Source organism: Megalops cyprinoides, chromosome 25, assembly GCF_013368585.1.
Source record: "Megalops cyprinoides isolate fMegCyp1 chromosome 25, fMegCyp1.pri, whole genome shotgun sequence".
Classification (NCBI taxonomy): Eukaryota; Metazoa; Chordata; class Actinopteri; order Elopiformes; family Megalopidae; genus Megalops; species Megalops cyprinoides.
In genome coordinates this window covers 7,944,576-7,963,447 of record NC_050607.1, presented here as the reverse complement: position 1 = coordinate 7,963,447, position 18,872 = coordinate 7,944,576, and the positions used below count along the sequence as shown (strand labels likewise).

The window sequence follows — 18,872 nt, the reverse complement described above, 5'->3', positions numbered from 1 at the left end:
TCAACTGCCTGAACCGGTCAAATAATCCACTGTGCGTCCTAGATTTCTATATAAACGCAGGGCCAACGTGACAACCGTGACGCCGGGATAGGCGTGGATCGAGCCGGCAGTTTCACTGCAATTCATTTTACGCCCCCGTGTGGACAGAGATAATATTTCAGATTTATATTACAGGTAATTTGTTTTAATCCTAGGGTAACATAAATTTTAAATTGTAACCTGTACTCTGAAAACCATGTTGCAACCATATAATCTGTATGTATGTATTTCTGAAATGCATAAACGTTTAGTTTTAGGACGTCCGGAAGGTACTTGATTTTATTACACGAGATCAAATACAATTAACAATTGCTAAAAGTTTTTCCTGAACGCACAAAGAAAACAATCTTTAAAAACGAAGAAAAAAAAGTCGGGATAGGGGAGTGTCTGGGCCAAGGTGCACGTACATCATGCATTCCGTCTGGGTCGTGAGTCACTCATTCTGTAGGGATTCTTTTAAAAATTGCTCCTAGCAGAATGGGCATCCCTGGTGCACGTGCAGATTCAGACATCAGCATGGAACCCTCCTTCGGGGGGGAGGGGGTGTGAAAAAAATCCATCATGAAAGGCGCACACGCCACAGATGTTCTTTTTTCGTCGTTTCTACTGCAGCGTTTGCACTGCTGTAGCGTACTGCAGTTGTACGCTTTTACTTAGACATAAAACGGCAAACATAACCAGAATATGGTCTACAATAATCGGACAATTAGCAGATTCCGGGACGTTTAAAGATGCAATTTGGTATGTGGAGCCAAAACTTGTTGAAGTGTATGCATGAAAGTCTTTGGTCTAATTTCAAAACAAGATTGTGCAAATGTTACAATGCAATAAAACAGTAGGGTTAGATGGTTTAGGATATTCTGAGCGATGATTTCCGTGAAGGTTCCGTTTCATTGTTCGCGATTCCTAAACTGGACGGGGGTCGAAGTGACTTCACCGGTCTTGCTTCGCCCTTTGAGAAACCTCTCCAAGAACAATGCAGTAATGAAGTGCTGAGTCGTTTCAAAACTGCGACGAGTCTGCACCGCTGCGGGTCCCCGGAGGAACAGCCGGGGAGTATCGTACTCAGGGTGTGGTTCCTCTCCGTGGAGCATCATCCGCGCTTCTCTACAAGGCCTCCCATTAAACAAATCTAGGCTACTGTTTGAACCTTTCATGTGATCATAATTGTAAACGTACAGATGTGACAAATGTCAGCTTTAAGACATACAAATAAAATAGGTTTTTAAAATGAGAAGGGTTATAAAGTCACGGAGTTTTGGTAGTCGCCGAAGAAAAAAACAAGAATAGTGTCTATTCCTACTTTAAAATAATCACGTGGGGATTTTTGTCCTCGTCCATTATTAAGATAAAAAAACACCCCTCAGCGCAATTCAAAATACTGAAACAGCAGCGACTATTTTACGGTCGCCTGATGTTTTGGAATGGTGAGAATGTAAGACCCGTGTCACTGTGGGGTGACAATGCTCGAGGCCGTTTGTTCGCTGTGGCCGCAACACACGCATCTGCTCCTGCCAATGAGGCAGTGGCCCCCGCGGCGGAAATGTTTTTTTTAATGTTTCGGCCTCAGTCAACAGCATAATGCCCCCGCAGGGATAGAAAACAAACACTTTTTGTAACCCGCAGTGCCGCTGCCCGGAGAGCTGGCAAGGCCATTGTTTACAGCGCTGTGGCCAAATCTGCCGTCGCCTAGCACTTAGGTCTACAGTATTTGCAGACCTAAACCCCAGATACCTGAGTCATAGATGAGAGGTCAGCGACCCCAGGAGCTGTGTGAGCTGTAGTTGTGCATGTCCTATTATTGCAAAAAAGACTGACCAGCAACATCGTTGCGTTTTTTCCCCTCCAGGGGACAGCGGCAGGCAAGTTTGTTAACGTTAACATTAACCTAGCCTTGATGACCCGTGGTATGGCAGAAATCAGTAATGAAACGTGCGGTGTAGTGTTCTTTATTGCTCATTTAAAATGTTCCCAGTGCCACAAGTTTGCGCCCTCTAGTGGCAAAAGAACTTTGTGTGATGGCCTCATCTGCTGAGATGGGACAGGATAAAAAGGGTATGCCCTGAACATACGCGTGGGGAACTCTTATTGCCTAACCTATAGGGATTCCAAACACATCGAGAACCATTAAAACACTCGTGAACAGAAACAAAAACTGCAAATAAAATCAAAGCAGCTAAACTTTCAGTGATGCTATGTATAAGGTTCTGCATTGTCCACAGATAGAGTTGAGGAGACATGTTGCCCACTGATAGATGTGTAATTCTTTGTACAGTGATATGGACACACGTGTGCCCTGAAATCATAGGATTGCTAGTGCACGGGTACAGACTGTCTTGAACCCCCCTTAGTTTTAGAGGACATGTTGTGTGCACTCATGTCTGTGAAAGCAGAATTTTAACATTGTGCACCAAAACAGCACACACACAGTGCTCAGAACAAGATCCATGGGCATCGAGGTTTACGTTTATCAGTAAAGCCTGACTGAACAGAGCGTGTGTACCACTTAACTCCTGATTTTTCTCTTGTGACTCTCACAACAGCGGGTCCCTGGACTTACTCTTTACCCACAATCCCTCTCACCGTGGATACAAATTCAATCATGTCGGACGCTGTCCTTCACTTACTATGGGGTCCAAGTGAAAAGCTACAACAATGTCTGAAAAATCAAATGCATTTGAAGGAATAAATTGTTAAGCACTTCTTTTTGTGGGCTCAAGTCTGGACGTACCAAAAATGTAGAAATATAAATGCAATTTTATTTGACCTTTTTTGGCATTTTTGATATTGATATGCATTAAACATATTTTCTGTCAGATTGCAGGTACTTGAAACATACGCTTTCAGTTTTTGTTTCACCTTACATTTGCTTTGGCAGAGTTTGACACTGCTTCATTGGAAGTGTTTCACCTAATCTGTGTCAGTTTGTGTGGAGACTGTGTAAAATGTAGATTATTACCCAAAAACTGACCCTAGATCAGATTCAGGTATATTTTTTTTAATGTAATGGTTGGCATAAAAGTTATGCTTGGGTGGGCTGGTTCTGGATCAGCTGTTGCGGACAGAGGCCTCCTAGTCAGTGCTTAAAGCCAGTAAAGTAGCAAACTCAGCAGTTTCTCTTTCGACCCTGGATCAGATCTCACTTGCCCTAATAACCTAGTTTTCCCTGCCCCACCCAGCTGACCCAGTTCTGCTGTCCTCCCCCAGAACCTTACATAGACAGCGGTGGGGTGGCAAATACCAGCAGCACCTAGCTGTCATGAATGTTACAGCTTTGCATTACATCATTCTTTTCCCTGATAGACCACCTTATCCTGGATCAGTTGGTGAACCCAGGTGAAGTGTCTCACAACTAGAGCTGGAGTATGCCACCTGAGAATCAAACCCACTACCTTCAGGTTGCAAGCCTCAATCCCTGTTGCCCTTTCTGCAGTGCTGGAGTGGTTCTTTGTCTCTGTTGTGTCTGTGACAGGTATTCGGGCTGTAGGGGAAATGGGATATCAGGGTTAGGTAATCGGAAAGGGGGGAAGGGGGGTGATAGGCTTTCCCCTTAAGTGGGTGTAAATTTCTGGTCTAACTGCTGATCACACTCAAGTTCCACCCAGCAGACTGGACAGCTGTTGGAAGCAGGTCTGGCTAAAAACGCAACCTCGTCAGAGTGACCCAGAGCAGAGATGGGATGTCCTGCTAGCTGGGCTCTAATTTCAGTTAGGGTGAGGGCTGAGACTGGGGTTGAGAGGGGCATCGACTTCGCGTGCAAGGTTAATCTGGAGGAGCCTCTTGTTTAGATAGTTCTGACTGTCTGTATCTAGGTAAAGTTATCACAGTGTTGCCGAAATGTTATCTGAATGTTAAGTGTTCCCTTCTGATTCCGGTGAGAAATTCTGGTTGCTCTTTACGTTGCTGAGGAATTTTGGTCCTGGAACACTTGGTTCAGTAACAGAGGAAATGGATTTGTCAGTGCTGAGGGAGGTGGAGAGGAATGTCTTGTTACTATAGAGAATCTTAGGAACTGCAGCACCCCTAAGATTGATAGGAGCTCATGACCTTCGTGATTTAGCAGAGGAAAGCAAACTGATACAGGTACTTTGCTTTGTCTAAAAAGCCATGTTTGGCGGACACAGTGAGTGCTTTTGAACCAAAAGGAAAACTAAAAAGTACAGTGCCTTCTCTGGCCATAACTGATGGCAGAGCTCCTACTCCGGTAACTCTGAAGTCAGCCAAATGTGGGAGCATGGGTGTGTTATGGGCACAGGCTCACAGCTGCAGGTGCATCCATTGTGATCACTGTAGGACAAGGGGCTGCAAGGAGGCTGTAAGCACTCCTGCCCTTCAACACCATCATCATGTTGATCATCACCAACTACTGGAAGCCATACACTGAATACAGCCCTTTACTCTTATAGTTGCTGTGTACAGTGGCTAGAGAGAGACTGAACTAATCCATCGTTTAAACTTGGTGTTCATTGAGTTTAATTTTGTTGGCTTAAGAGAGCACAGTGAACTGTGTGTATGTGCTCTATACATCTATGGGGTGTTGTCCTGTGTAAATATCACCGCTCATACCCTGCTTGTGTTGCTGGCTCCTCCTACCCCGCTCCCTGTTTAGAAATGGGACTCCACCCCTGAAGGGAGGCATGAGCACATCTTCAGCACTGCGTGATCACTCCCTGAACATGGGCAAGACGCATGGCCTTGTGTTGACAACACCACAGCAAAAATCCCTGCCCCTACATGGAGTTCCTGTTCATCCTTACTGACTGGTCCTCTCTCAGGAGTGCTTCGTTCAGCCAGCGTAACGTACATCTGATGACAAATCATGTGCTTCACTGAGGTGATTATGCACAGCCCGCCCCTAATTGCCCTTTTGCCCCTGTAGTAATTAGAAATGCCTTGCATGCTCTGATTCGAGCAGCTGCATCTGTGGTTTTAGATTGCTCAGTCTTTGACATTATCTTAGCAGGGTGTGTGCTCCAAACTAACATGGGCTACTTCCTTCTCAGCGCTAACACACGTTCAGGAAAACAGTGGAGTGGACCTACAGCCACAGATTGCAGGACATGGGTCCGGCTGAAGAATCTCTGGTGCTGCCAGCAAGCAAAGGGATGGCAGCAGACTCTACCTTTCCGCCACTCATCTTACACTGGAGAGCTGAGACAAGCCTGGCTTATTATAGCCCTTTTTCCAGACTGGCTCATTATACCCCTTCATTATCATTGTCCTTGTGCTGACTTGGGCCAGCTCAGCCTGCTAGCATTACTGGTTCTGGACTACTTAGCAAGTGAGCTGTGGGCTACCCACAGAAGCCCCGCACTGATCATATCTTGGGGGCGTTGAGACATGAGTGTTTCTGTTTTCTGGGTGACTTCGTTTCAGTGCAATTTCATGGTTGCAAGTGATTAGCAAGCCATTCAGGGCCTGTATTTATTTCTGCAATGTCAAGGTCTCCCTCTTATTTGAAAAACACTCACACCACCACTCTTTTATTTGTAGCCACATGGAAGATAAAGATCAACTCTTAATAAAAAGACTCATGTCTCTCTGTCTTTCTCTCGTTCCTTCTGAGAGAAGCATTATAGTTCACTCACTTCCTCAGTGTTCCTTGTTCCATTCAGTGTGAACAGTATGTCCTGCTGGGATTTTCAATGTTCTGCCACAAAACCCTTGACGTCACACAGTCGCACATGACCGTCCCTCCACAGCTGAGACTACCTGTGCCTCACTGATATTCTCATCGTATTCTCCCTGGCAATGGCCCATTATCCTGTTCTCTACGTATATTTTAAGAATGAGGACCAGTGATGCCTTATTCTCATGTGTCACATGCAGGAAATATAGGCTCCCATAATGCACACTGTCTGAGGTAATGTGGCTTTTATAAAACAAAATGACCTGTAAAAAAAAAAAAAAAAAATCACATTGAAAATCAAATGGAATAACGTTTTTTATCGTGGGGATTACAGCAGCAGAAATCAGTCGCTTCCTGAAAAATAGACATCACATTTTGGGATATTAATATGAGGTAAAACATGTGAAATACAACAATTACAAAATATTAAGAATAAAAGAAAAAAAATTAATCATTACATTTATATTTATGAGCTAATTTTTCCTAAATCATAACCCATACAAACAATACAGACAGTGAAGTATCCACAATGCAGGCAGCTGAGCATTCAAAAAGCATTTCATGACAGTGAGTAGACGGGCACAGGCACACACACACACACACACACACACCTGAACTTACCACTGAAACTCTGATAGAAATGATATAATTGCAGTTGACAGTATTGTATTGTGCCACATGGCACTGTGCGTGGCTGAAAAAAGTACATCTCATTTATTTGAATTACATGTTGTCCTCTTGAACAGAACGCACACACACGCAAAAAAATACTGTACAAGTACGCTTACTAGTGATGAAAATATACACTGAGTGATAGGTACTGATACAGTTATCAGACTCAGGGAGAGAGAGATGGACAGATAAGCTTGTATGCTCTCAAGCTTGGAGAGCTGTTTTCAAGAATAAAAATGAACTGGTCAAGTGGGTGTCTCTAATACTCCTTATGGCTGTGTCTGTCCTGTGTTTCATGCTTGTCTCATGTGTGTATCACTCCTGTCTCAGCCCTGTCTCATACCTGTTCCCCCTGGTCCAATTCTCATAACCTCAGGATTAAGAAATAAGCCTTCACTCCCCATCCTCTTAGCCTTCTGGCACGGATGAAAGATGCTTGAGTCAACCTTTAGCAACACCTAAAGTGCTGATTTTAACTAGCTCGAGATTTGGAAGTTTAGAATTCAGGTTGATACAGTCATTTATAAAACAGATGACATCAAATTTTCCTCATGAAACAAACTGGGGGAAAACGCATCCCAGTTATAGATCAAAATATTTGAGAAGACATATGGAGTTGACAGTCATTCTTTCATAGATACTATGTCTCTGCTGGAATCAAACAGAGCTCTCATAAACACAGCGTGCTGTCAGAGTAACACAGTAGCAGCATGTTGCTGAGGAAACGCAAAGGAAAGGTCGAACCTCTTCGTTTAGCTTGTGCAGTCTAAGTGCAGATGTAGCTGGGAGTTTGCAGCCTCTTAAAAGGATGGACTTTTGAACAGTTTGTGTTGAGGGTGTGTTTTTTTTTTCACAGGTGTGGTCATGCTGTGTTCTCGGAGCCGTGGCGAGAGGCCATGATGCTCAGCCTGAGAGAGGCAGCCAGACTGGGCTTAGGCTCCCTTGGGGTTGGCCTGCTACGTCCCTGTCATTCAGCACGACCTATTCCAGCCGGAGGAAGCATCCAAAGACACTAAGAATAGAGTGTCGTTCTAAAGGAAAGGGAGCTGTGAGAGAAAAGCAAGTGTGTGTGTGTGTGTGTGTGTGTTTGAATGTGTGTGTGTTAGGGGCTCTGATGTACAGATTGTTGGTGTGACACCCAAGGGAAAGAACCTTGTTCTTTAACACATATATTTCTTGTAATATCCACAGAGCTTTGGTACATCAAATAAAAACTACTTTTTACCTTAGCTGACCTTTCTCAGTACGTATTGAGTCACTGCATTTAGCTCAAGATATAATTCTCCACAATTATAATTATTATATTCCACTAAATATACTGTGCAATCTTCTCCCAGAAATAATTATATGAATACAATATCTAAATTATGTTGCATCACCTGCTTCATCATATTGTATTATAATGCAAAAAGTATTTTCTCATGAAAAGAAATGAGGAAGTGACTCATTCTTCTTCATAACTGTTTCCCAAGATATGATCCGGTGCACACCGCACACATCGGTGCGTTGCCAAATCACCAAATTTTGCTTAGAAATTATCCTCAAAGGCCACAGTGTGTATTAAGTGCAGCTGTACACAGTTATGTGTCTGGTTATTGGTCCCTGCAAACATACTGTATTACGAGAGAAAAATATTAAACTAAGGAATAAAGAACTGACAATTCTCTACCTGCAAGGCAACACATAGTTAACACCTATCCTTAACAGCAAAGTTTTAATTCTGAGGATACCCACATGCAAAACAAAATGGCTAGATACCTAGTTAGTTATTATAGTTATGTAGTGGCAGCCAGAAAGTTATTTTAGGCCATCATATAAACTATTTTCTTATGTCATGTTAGTTATTATGATACTGCATATTTTATAAATAGTTATTTTCAGTAGGCAGTTTGGGACACGATACACACCTCCCCTAATTTGGATTTGCTTCCTACAGTACTGGGATACCAATCACTACATGGGGTAGTGTGCTTCCAGGCAGGGCAAGTTAGCCAATGAGGGTAGAGGAGGTGATTGAAAACCAAGCATCAAATAAAATTAAATATATTCTCCACCAAACCGCTGTGAATAAAATATGTACAGGGTTTGTCCTAATTAACCCTGAAAGAAGTGACGTACTTTGTGGTGTGTGTGTGTGTGTGTGTGTGTGTGTGTGTGTGTTTATTGCTGTTATCGCTTGTTTAAAGAGAGGCTGTGAGAATAACAGCAAGCCCAGAAACCGCTGATATGCTTATGAGAAAATTCTGTCTGTCTGCACAAGAGATAACGTTTCAGAAGCCTTGAAGGGATGCCCTAGTGTGCGAGTGCTATAATGCTTTATTCCCTTACAACTGAGGTATAATGCATGTAATGATTACACATATGCATACTGTTATAAATGACATTACTTGTGTGAGCTGTTGTGTGAACGCTGTAGTTTTTCAAAGGAAGTCATGGGGTGGGGTGGGAAGATCACTAATTCCCGTGAAGAGACTCCAGGTCAACCTCATACCCAGGAATGACAGACAGACAGACATACAGAGTACCATAAAGTTCATATGATATTCAAACATGGTATAACAACATATTGGTGTATAGTCTTTATCTCAAATGCATGACATCTGTAAACAGTCAGCTTTGCTAAAATTGGTATCCTGCAAGTAACTAACATGACCTGTCTGCTGTGAGGCACAAACTCAAGTTCAGTCAGCAGTGCCATCTAGTGGTGATCCTTGCACAGTACAACTACCCCTGCACTGCTTCTGTTCTCTCTCCTTCCCCACCAGTGATGTCAGCACGACATCACAGTACCGCCCATACCTGAGGGGAGGGGGTGATGAAGGGAGAGAGGCTGAATGAGACCAGCCTCAACGGTCTTTACATTAGCATATGTAAATTTCTACACCACACACATTGTTCTTTCCAAGTACTGTTCAATAGCACCCCCCACCCCCCTCCCCAACTGAATGCAAACATGTTGGACGAGAAGGCCTGGCTCACAATTGGCATGCTAATTCATTCCAAAGGTGTTCAATGGGGTTGAGGTCAGGGCTCTGTGAAGGCCACTGGAGTTCCTCCACACCAAACTCGTCAAACCATGTCTTTATGGACATTGCTTTGTGCACAGGGGCACAGTCATGTTGGAACAGGAAAGGGCCTTCCCCAAACTGTTGCCACAAAGTTGGAAGCATACAATTGTCTAAAATGTCTTTGTATGCTCTAGCATGCTCAAGCAGGGCAAATATTTCACGAACTGACTTGTGGCAAAGATGGCATCCTATGACAGTGCCTCGTTTAAAGTCACTGAGCTCTCCACTATGACCCATTCTACTTCAAAGGTTTGTATATTTCTTTTATGCACCTGTTAACAACCATTGTGGCTGAAACACCTGAACTCAATAATTAGGAGGGGTGTCCACATATTTTTGGCCATATAGTATTTTCTGTTTATTATTATATATTACATTTATTATATATTATGTGAAACAGTGCGTGCATGTGCACGTGTATGTGTATGCTAGATTAATGACATAAATACCAGTGTAAGTTAGTTTCCTCAGTAAATGTAGCGCAAAGTAAATGTTTTCATGCAAATTTTGTGGCATGCATAGTCGGCTTGCTTAACATGATAATTTGCAACAGACATATTTCTGTAGTTTCTTTTTATATTAAACATTTAATTGCTGTGTTGAGTTGTGTTAACAGTAGTCTGTGTTGTGTGGTGTCATTTGCATTATCCATGTGCATTTGTTCAGAATTCATTCAGTATTCTTAGGTCTTTTTGAGTCACTAAATAACAATGGAGTCTCCATGGTTTCTGTCCTTACATTTTCTATAGATAAGCAGGGCTGTTATATCAGGGGGACTTGTTCACAAATATTCTTTGTCCAGCAGCAGAAATTCTGAAGACTTATTTTGCATGTGTCTCAACTGTCAGGTGGTCCTGCTAAGCAAGAATAAACCATGAAATTTCTGGCCCTGTAACTCCTCTGAAGCTCTTTCATAAAGACCATGGTGTACTCTGTAGCAGGTACAGTTTAATGATGTCGCACACAATCAAATGTATCTTGTGGTTGTAAATTCCTCCCAGTAATAGAAAGATATAAAATTGTGTGAAAGAAGACAAAACCTGGCATAACCACTCCAGCACTTTGATGCATAGATGTGTCTCAGATGGCGATCCACATTCTTGCCTTGTAAATTTGCTTATGCTATGATTATATACATAGTATAAAATGAATTATGAAACAAGAATAAACAAGGGTAAGGTTATTGCTATTATACAGTATGAAGTGCAGTAGAAAAACAGTTATTGTTGTACAATATGCAAAACAATGATAACTGTATAGTGCAAATCCTGACCAGATGGCTAGAGAACAGTTATTGTCCCATGTGCAAAGATTATGTGTGTGGGGGGGACAGCACAGGGCATCAGGTGCCAGTCAATCCCATGTTGCGGCAGAGAGGGGAAGAGTTGTATAGTTTGATGGATGCAGGCAGAAAAGGCCTTCTGTGCCTCTCAGTGGAACATTTTGGGGAGATCAGCCTGCCACTGAAGGTGCTCTTCATCTTCACAAGCCCGTCATGGAGAGGATGGGAGGTGTTGTTTTGCTTGTGTTGTACTCTGCCTCACTTGTAAGCTGCTTTGGGTAAAAGCAACTGCCAAGCGAATAAATGTAAATGCAAATGTAATGGTAGAGAGGCACTTTTCCAGCATCCTTTCCCTAAGCAGTAACTCCTCCCAGGTCCCAGGTTCAACAGTGGAAATGTATGTAATGCTGAACAGAGAGGTTTTTCCACGATTTGCACCCTGAAATTGCATGGATACGCTGGTGGAGAGGGAGAAAAAAGAGCAATCACATCTCGAATCTGCAAGCCATTGAAATGTTAGTTAAAGGTTATTGAATATGTCTGTCCTATGTCATGAGAATTAAGCATTCCACGGTATGCTATAAGATGCTGAATTACATATCATTGAACATACAACAGGTTTTCACCAAGATGTCATCTCAAATTTGCTGTGCATAAAGAGATATCAGCCGTTTTCTTGAAGCGCTGCCACACATGCAAACAGGCACAAATTATTCAAACTCTGCATTTTGCATATATAGGTGTGTGATCTGCTCCCACAAAGTCAGCCATCGGTGACCCTGGCTCCTGAGGAAGAAGCACGCATATATTTCAAGATGACACACTCTGGTCTTCGTGAAGTTTTGTTGAGAAATGGCTGTTATGACAATTCAAGGATAAAGAGTTATTTTTGACTGCATCCACGGCCCATAGCAACAGGTACAGACATCCCAATGAGCCCCCTGTCCGCATCCCTCCTCCCATCCTAGTGCAATTCCAACCAGTTTGACCACTGTCATCCCCAGAACCTAAACCACCGCCCCCCTCCTCCCTTCCCATCATAAAATAACATTTGGATAGAGCTGTCCTGAAGGGAACCTTGGTGTGGAGAGGTGGACGCAGAACAAGGAACAAGAGATGAGCGGAGACTAACAGAAAGACAGAGAGCACCAAGAAAGGGCAGGCGGACCGGAAGAGACACACACACTGCCGCGCGGGCAGAGAGGATGCTGAGGTGTCAGGTCGGAGACGCTCTTCGCTGGTTGTCTCTGCTGACTGGGATTTTGGAAAGCCTGTGCTTCACCGCATTGATCAACGGCTGGCCCTCCCTCGTCATAGTGCTGAAAAGAGATGGCTACTTCGGCGACTTCTGCACGAACGCCACCGCAGCTAACGGCTCCGTCTACACAGGTGAGAGTGATTCTGCTGTGTTCACTGCAGACAGGCCCGGCACTAAGCGGGCACTTAGGGGTGCACTGAGTTCTGTGCCCCCGAGTTGTCTGAACTGGGTTTTTTTTTTTTAAAGAACTGGGAAAAAAAAAATTACCTGGAAAAATGCACTGAAGCAATTGTGGGTTAAGTACCTTGCCCAAGGGTACAGCAGCAGTGTCCCAGGAGGGAAACTGAACCCCTTCTGCTGCTGCTATTCACTGAGCCACACTGCTGCCCCAGAAAAGATTCAAACCAGCAACCTCTTGATTACAAGCCCTGCTCCCTACCACCACATGCAGGAATAGTATGGTAATGGTCATAATGAATAAATATAGAGGGCACTGTTTATATATTTGATATAAATGAATAATATCCATAACTCTTACTCCCCTATTCCCAGACTGCAGTGGACAGGATGTGCAGCTCTCCCTGATCTTCTCCATTGCCTCCACTGGGTGCAAACTGTTCACGCTTCCAATTGGTTTCATCTTTGACCGCTTTGGCACCATGGCAACAAGACTTCTGGCTGTGTGAGTTTGTCAACATGTAGCAGAATACTACAGTATGGATGCGGTGCCTGGCTGGACACTATGGCAGAGTATCACTGAAATGACAGAGAGAGGATTGATGCAAAGATTTTATTTGAAGTATTTTTACTTTTCAACTTCCAGGTTACTCTACACCATTTCTACACTGATGGTTGCCTTTTCAACTGCAGGTATTTTGTCCCATGCTCATTGTCAACGTTACCATATGTTCATTTGTATGTGACCATGTGAGAAGTGCTGATCTTTGATGGCAGCTGCACCCCTTATGCATTTTGTCATTCCTAAAATGCTTGAGCAAGTTTTATATTTACACCTGAATATAAAAAATTTGGTTACCATGGTCTACTGACTGCCAGTGAAGTTGCTTATTTTTTGCTGATACAAATAAAAATTTGGGGATTATGCTCCCTTCAGCTCCCTTCAGGCCGTTGTTACAAACAAGAAGGTGAACACTTATGCTGAGAACACAGACTGAAACATGCAGACTTGTAGTACACATTACTCTACCAGCCAAGCACGCAATGCACAGACTAAATTACACACACCTCCTTTTGGCTTTCATTTTATGTTGTGTATTAAAAAGTGCTTGATGTACTTGTGTTCATTATCAAAACGCCCTGACATGAGCATGCTTATGAGTTTTCTTGGAATAGACACCTGTGTAAGGTCATTGTAAAAAGCATACAATCCTTTATGACAGTGCAGAAATGAACTTTTTGCTGTGTTAACTATTATGCTGTAGTATCCAAAACTGCTAAGTTATAGGTAAGGGTAACACACTGCCTTAGTACCACAAAAGCCTCCTGATCAAATCCCACTGTAGACTATGCTGAAATTCAGATTGCCACTGAGTGTTCTGTGCTGACATATGTCCCAGGTCTCAGATTCACATTTAAAAGAAAGTACACCTAATTTGTGAGTATTTATTGCTGCACAGGTTGCAGTTCATCACTCTGTCCCTCTTTCTTTCATACAGAGCTGTCAGTCCTACTCTACCCAGCGATGTTCACCATTGCTGTTGTGGGCTCGATGCTCTATGTCACGAACGTGCAGGTGGGTACACTATTCTACACTGGCTAGCACACTATAAGTCAAATGTTGTCTGAGAGAGGTCCAAAGTGGAAAGCCCCAGCATCATTTTAAACAGCCATACAATTCATGCCCTATGTATACTGTTCATGCCCTATGTCGTGTGTGTCTCCCCCCCCCAATCAGGTGGGGAACCTCTTCGGCTCCCATCGCTCCACTGTCATATCGCTCAATGCTGGAGCCAGCAACTCCTCCCCTGTCATTTTCCTCATCATTGAGGTAAGACCTCCTCTCGGATAAGGAGTGACAATATATGCGTCTCTTGCACCCCTCAGACACGCACACACATTTCTCACACATTTCTCAGCTCTTCTCTACTGCTCTGCCCCTTCATATGCATATAACGCCCTACTAGTACAACATAAAACAAGCTTAGAACATATGTTGTGAGTTGACTTCATTTGCTTCTACAAAGTTGTAGACAATGTCCTTTTCATTGTAATTTTAAACAAAAGAATATGAAATCTTGACTGTTGTTTCAAACTTGTTATAAAACCTTGATGCTGGAAAGGAAATATTTTCTAAATTTCATGGATGTAGGCCCATTGGATATCCACTTTGGTCTGATTTGGATGCTGAATCTAAATAAACCCATGCTTCCTGGATCCTGTCGTTGTCAGACAAATTAAGTGATTTTTGCAAATCCAAAATGGCAGAAAATGGAATGGGAGGAGTGTCTCATTTCAGGTTCTGAATGGAGTAGGGGTCTCTCTTCGCTCCTCTTTCCTCTTCTTGGCTGCCTCCAGTGTGATCCTTCTCCTCCGAACTTTCTTCCTCATGCCTAAGACTCACATCCCCTACCCATTGCCTGAAAACTACATGTACAGGTATGGACTACAATCCCACAATGCCCTGTTGTACACAACCCATCATGGCTCCACTGTTTATTGCTGACTGTTGTACTAAAAGTAGTATTAAGATCTAAGAGGTTTGTAGGTTTGTCACTGTTTACTAGGGTCCCACAGCTTCGAGTACAGGTGGTGAGCGTTAGATGAAAAAGGCCTATTTTCAGTGATGTGACAGTCTACAGCAACATTTTCTGGGCCTAGACGTTCACATTAACAGGGGTCCCAAAGGAAAAAAATTTTTTTTTTTTTTCAGTTTGGAACATAATGAATTGTAGCAGGAGGTCAATGGTTATGATGTACATATGAATTAGACACAGAACATCTTACTAATCTTCCTATGACCACACTGTATCATGCTACAGACAGACACAAACTCCACCCTCACTCTTTCATCCTACTTGCATCACTGCGGCGGGGAGGGCAACGCCAAACGTGTAATTCATCTCAGCTATCATTGGCTACACTCTGACAGATGGACTAGCTGTGGCCAATCCAACAGCCCGGAACAGCAGGAGGCGGGGAGAATGGATAACACAGGGACAACTCAGAGTGATGTACATGTTCAGAGCGCCCCCTCTCTGAAGGAGGACACGCAGCCATCTGAAAACCCTCCGGTGAACAGTATGTACATTTCGCCCTCGCTGTTGATCAAATATCCTGCTCATTTCCTCCCAAGGTGAACAGCTCACTTTGTAAAATCAAAAGACATCATCTTCACTACTACAGACATGCAGGCACTGAACATATGATGCAGTTCTGTATATGATGACAGTATTGAACCACTCAGAAGTACAGAGGACAGCACGGAGGTTGAAAAGTAGTGTAATAACTATTACAATATCAACAAATATCACTCCAAGCAAAGCTCATAACACCTGAACAGAACAAAATCGTGCAATAAAAGTCAAGTCAAGTGGCATTGGGACTCAAGCTTCTCCTCTTGCCTCCTTTGTCTCAGAGGCCAGTCTTAGGAGCTGTGTCCTGTCCTGGTTCTTCCTGTTCCACCTGCTGTGGTACTCCCTCATGCAGCTGAACCTCTGCTTCTTCATCGGCACCCTGAACCCCATGCTCAGCCGACTGGCCGATGGAGACTCCACCCTCGGTACCCCTCCCCCAATTCATGCTCTGCCTCTCACAGAGCAGTGCTACACTGAATTACACTCTACAGCATCAACCCTCTCACTCTTATAAGCAATGTTAATGTACTACCCTGTATCAAACTCTAGAGTATCATCCCTTTATCGCAGAGTCATAGAAAAGTACTACACTCTATCATACTCTACAGCATAATCCTCTAATTCTTACAGCACTGGTAATGTACTACACTGTATCTGGCAGTCTCTGTATCTACACTAGACTCAAGTACTATCCTCAATCACAGTGTAATGTCACTGTACTACAGTGTATCTATACTCTATATTATCGGCCACTTCTGATGTAGTTTAGTGTCCAGGCAATAAGGTTCAGGGTGCACCATGTGCTCTTGTGTTTATACTTTGGATTTTTTTTGCTACAGGGGTGTGCCACAGTGTGCTTTACTACATTAACCGCCTCAGTAAAATGTTAATATGCTTGTCCTGTCCAGTCGTTGCTTGTATGTGTACTGTGCTACACTGACCCCGTGTGTGTCACTCTCCCAGTGAATAACTACACTAGCGCCTTCGGCTTGGCCCAGCTGCTGCCCGTTTTCCTCTCTCCCATTAATGGAATGCTTATTGACCGGATTAAAGGGAAGAAGAGAGTCTCAGGTATATGTCATTAAAGTGAATGGTCCCCGGGAAAGTACAGGCATTACTGGTGAACAGTTGTACGTACAGTATGAAACAGAAAGAGGGGGGTAATGATAAGTAACTACTGTTTGCATTAATTTTATAACATTTCTCAAACAAATATATTAAACGCCTCATTGTATAAACTAAAATATTAAACGTCTCCTTCTCTCCCTCTCTCCCTCTTTCTTAGGAGAGACAGAGAAGGAGGCAGACCTGCGTTCCTCTATTCTCTCCCTCTTCCTCACCACCATCATCTGCGTCCTCTTCTCCATATGCGTTAGCATTCCCGTCCTCCCGCTGCAGTACCTCTCCTTCCTCCTAAATGTCCTGTGTTTCTCCTTCCTGAGCGGCAGCCATTCCACCTTCCTCACCGTGGCGTAAGAAAGGGGAGGGGTATCAGTGCGGTGTTTGTGGGGGGTATCGGTGCGGTGTTTGTGGGGGGTACCGGTGTGGTGTTTGTGGGGGAGAGGGGTATTAGTGCGGTGTTTGTGGGGGGCATCGGTGCAGTGTTTGTGGGGGGTATCAGTGTGGCGTTTGTGGGGGTAAGAGTGGACTATCAGTGTGGTGTTAGTGGGGGTGATGGTGGAGTGTCAGTGTGGAGTTAGTGTGGTGTTTGTGGTGGTGAGAGTGGAGTATCAGTGTGTTGTCAGTTGGGTGAAGGGGAATCAGTGTGGTGTTAGTGGTTGGGGTATCACTGTGGTGTTAGTGAGTGAAGAGAAGACGGCGTGAAGTGGAAAAATGTAAATGTAATGTAAATAGAAAGCACAGCTCTCTCTGCTTGCTTCTCTGCTGATACTCAACTCACACAAAGCCTCTCTTTCTCTTTCTGCCCCCTCCCTCTGCCCCCCCCCCCCCCCCCCCCTTCCAGTTTCCCATCCTGCCATTATGGGATGCTGTATGGACTGATAGCTGCCCTCACAGCTGTGGTCCTGATGCTGCAGTCCCCTCTGCTCATTATTATCAATGCCTTCCTGGAGGGGGACCCTCTCTATGTGAGTGTAAACTCCACACCAACAGCCTGTGTGCCACCTGACATGCTGGGAGGTCTACTTCTTTCTTTCACCAAAGAGATGATGTCACGCATCCCAAGGAGAGCAAACAAATAACAAACTCACTGATCTGAAATCAAAACTATTTCTCATATCTTTTTTTCACACCTAAGTGTTACATCACAAGCAAGATTTGTTGTTCAGATTTATAGCATTTATTTCTCAAGAAAAAAAAAAATTCTCATTTATGAATCACACAAGCATCTTTTGTTTCTGACCTGGTTCTCCTCAAATCCATACAGTGAAACACATGAGAATGCCTGCGAGACAACTGAGGATTTCATGAATAAATAAATGAGATGTGTGTGAGACAGAAATTAAACTTCAGAAATTAGAAATAACAAGAAGGAAGAAAGATTGATCAGAGAAAAATAGAAGATATAAGAGAAATCTAATCTTTGTGTGAATTATATGTTCTCAACAGCAGAATCATTTCTCTTAAAACAGCTACTAGACCAAGAAAAGATATAAATTACAAAAGAAATGATCCTATATATTAAATATAAAAAGTAAATATATCAATTTTAAAGGGGTGTCATCCTCAGAATTTTGTAAATTGTGAACTCATGAAATATATTTCAAATTAAACTGTTAAGATTTTATGAAATATGTTCCAGAAGTAAATGATTACTACAAAAAGTAATAAGAATCAAACTCGTAAATGTCGTATTAATCGGAAGTAGCAAAGCATTTTATAGGCACAAGATCGAATAGCTGCAACGTAACTAGATGTAACTGAATCATGTAAGGGCTATCATTCTGGTATATACAGCCTTCATCTCCCTCATTTAAGCAATAAACTACAAATCCATACCAGTGACGGAATTCACTCCAGTCATCCAATCCTTCAGGAGTCTATTCAATCAAACTGCAAAGTCATATTCCTTTGATTGTTTTAGGTAGAACAAACAATGTAAATGTTTGTAAATTGTTTAATTTTATTTTTAATATTAAGGGCTACAATTTCATGATATGTTGTAGTTTAAATGACAAATGTCTGTTAAACTATAAGTGTTTTAACTGTAGGTTAAACATGATGACTCATTGCGTTTCTCCCTGCAGGTGAATATCGCCCTGACTTTTCTGACCCTGCTGACCTTCATCCACCCTCTCTACACTCGCCTCTACTGCCGAAAACGGGCTGCATGCCGCCAAGGTTCAGCGGCCTCCTAAATATGACTTGCGTGTTAGTCAAATTGCCAGGGATTGGGGGAAACTTTTCAGAATCTTGTAAAAAAAAAATTAAGATTTAATATTTATTTTTTAATTTGACTTCTTTGTGATTGTGTCAGACTTCTCAAGAACCCTGTCCATGTTACAGTGGATTTTACTTATAGGAATAATACCTATAAGCAGAGTAGACTGCAATATATGTATCACATGTTACAGTGTACTTTGCTTATTGGAATAACATATTACAGTGCACTATGCTTATGGGAATCATATTCATCCCAGGTGATTTTATT

The 18,872-nt window shown here is 42.9% G+C and overlaps 1 protein-coding gene across 1 annotated transcript; it reads left to right on the top strand.

Annotated features, from left to right (window-relative positions):
- The first annotated feature begins 11,895 nt into the window (after positions 1-11,895).
- Positions 11,896-18,579, top strand: LOC118771669 (solute carrier family 43 member 3-like). Its single transcript, XM_036519676.1, has 12 exons — positions 11,896-12,079; positions 12,501-12,630; positions 12,772-12,818; positions 13,625-13,701; positions 13,864-13,956; positions 14,425-14,564; positions 15,058-15,206; positions 15,490-15,687; positions 16,226-16,333; positions 16,548-16,734; positions 17,226-17,349; positions 18,469-18,579. Exons 1-12 carry the CDS (start codon positions 11,896-11,898, stop codon positions 18,577-18,579), a joined length of 1,548 nt encoding a protein of 515 aa, XP_036375569.1.
- The last annotated feature ends 293 nt before the right edge of the window (positions 18,580-18,872 follow it).

What these genes read in the sequence shown, in the direction of transcription:
- LOC118771669 (XM_036519676.1), top strand. Translation starts at nt 11,896, where the DNA reads ATGCTGAGGTGTCAGGTCGGAGACGCTCTTCGCTGGTTGTCTCTGCTG. An exon ending in TCTATGTCACGAACGTGCAG is followed by an intron (nt 13,702 to 13,863) that starts GTGGGTACACTA and finishes CCCCCCAATCAG; the next exon opens with GTGGGGAACCTCTTCGGCTC. An exon ending in TGAAAACCCTCCGGTGAACA is followed by an intron (nt 15,207 to 15,489) that starts GTATGTACATTT and finishes GTGCAATAAAAG; the next exon opens with TCAAGTCAAGTGGCATTGGG.